At 39.5% G+C, this 831-nt stretch overlaps 1 protein-coding gene across 1 annotated transcript in view; it reads left to right on the forward strand.

Annotated features, from left to right (window-relative positions):
* Window positions 1-19: 19 nt before the first annotated feature.
* The window catches only part of LOC110427558 (receptor-like protein 1), a 16,137-nt gene continuing 15,325 nt past the window's right edge, over window positions 20-831 (forward strand). Inside the window, exon 1 of the mRNA XM_089785509.1 lies at window positions 20-260. Within this exon, the coding sequence (XP_089641635.1) occupies window positions 20-260 (241 nt within the window). The remainder of the gene's footprint in view (window positions 261-831) is intronic.

Below are 831 nucleotides of genomic sequence, written 5' to 3' on the forward strand. Positions count from 1 at the left end.
TGAAATTGTAGAGGGTGTAATGCCATTTTCAAATGAGATTACGACACTTGAGGACAACACTGTGACGTTGGAGGGTGACACTATGACGCTCAAGGATAATATTGCATTTGATGAGGGAAATGAGTATTTGTTTCATGCCAGTGAAGATAGATTTGAAGACAATTCAGATGATGGGCATGATGAATGGCATGATGACTGGCTTTATGACAGTGACATTCCAATTTGCAATAATGTTGAATGCGAAACGGAACCCGTTGGAGGTATTGATGTAGGAGATGTTTAGTGTGATGACCCCATATACAATAACCCCATCGCTGGTGAGAACAGGATTCGTTCTCCTTAGACATTGCTCGATGATAGTTATCAGGAAAGGGAAAATGCAGGGATATCTCATATGTGGCTAATTCCAAATGTAGAAAGGTTCTCTTTCCAAACAATTACCACTACGAAGTCGACATGTGCCGATGATCACTTATACAAAGGAAGAATGTTTTCCTCGAAGGTCGAGTTCAAACGAACTTTGAACATGTTGGCTCTAAAAGAGCTGTTTGAGATAAGAGTAAAAAGGTCATGTAAATGTCATTTTAAGGTTGGTTGCAAGGACAAGGCATGCAAGTTCGATTTGCATGCAATGACGTTACTTGAAAGAGAATATTGACAAGTTCGAATGTTCCACAAAATACACAAGTGTACTGTCTTGGTTTGCAAAGGCGATTTCGAATTGTGAGTGCGAAGATAATTGGTAAACTTATGTCATACAAGCTTCAAGCTAATGAAGTAGCATTGAGACCTAAAGACATAATTGGTGAGATGAGGGTTTAGTGGGGATTG

Source organism: Theobroma umbraticum, unplaced genomic scaffold (assembly GCF_002168275.2).
Source record: "Theobroma umbraticum cultivar Fairchild unplaced genomic scaffold, ASM216827v3 scaffold_106.0, whole genome shotgun sequence".
Lineage (NCBI taxonomy): Eukaryota > Viridiplantae > Streptophyta > Magnoliopsida > Malvales > Malvaceae > Theobroma > Theobroma umbraticum.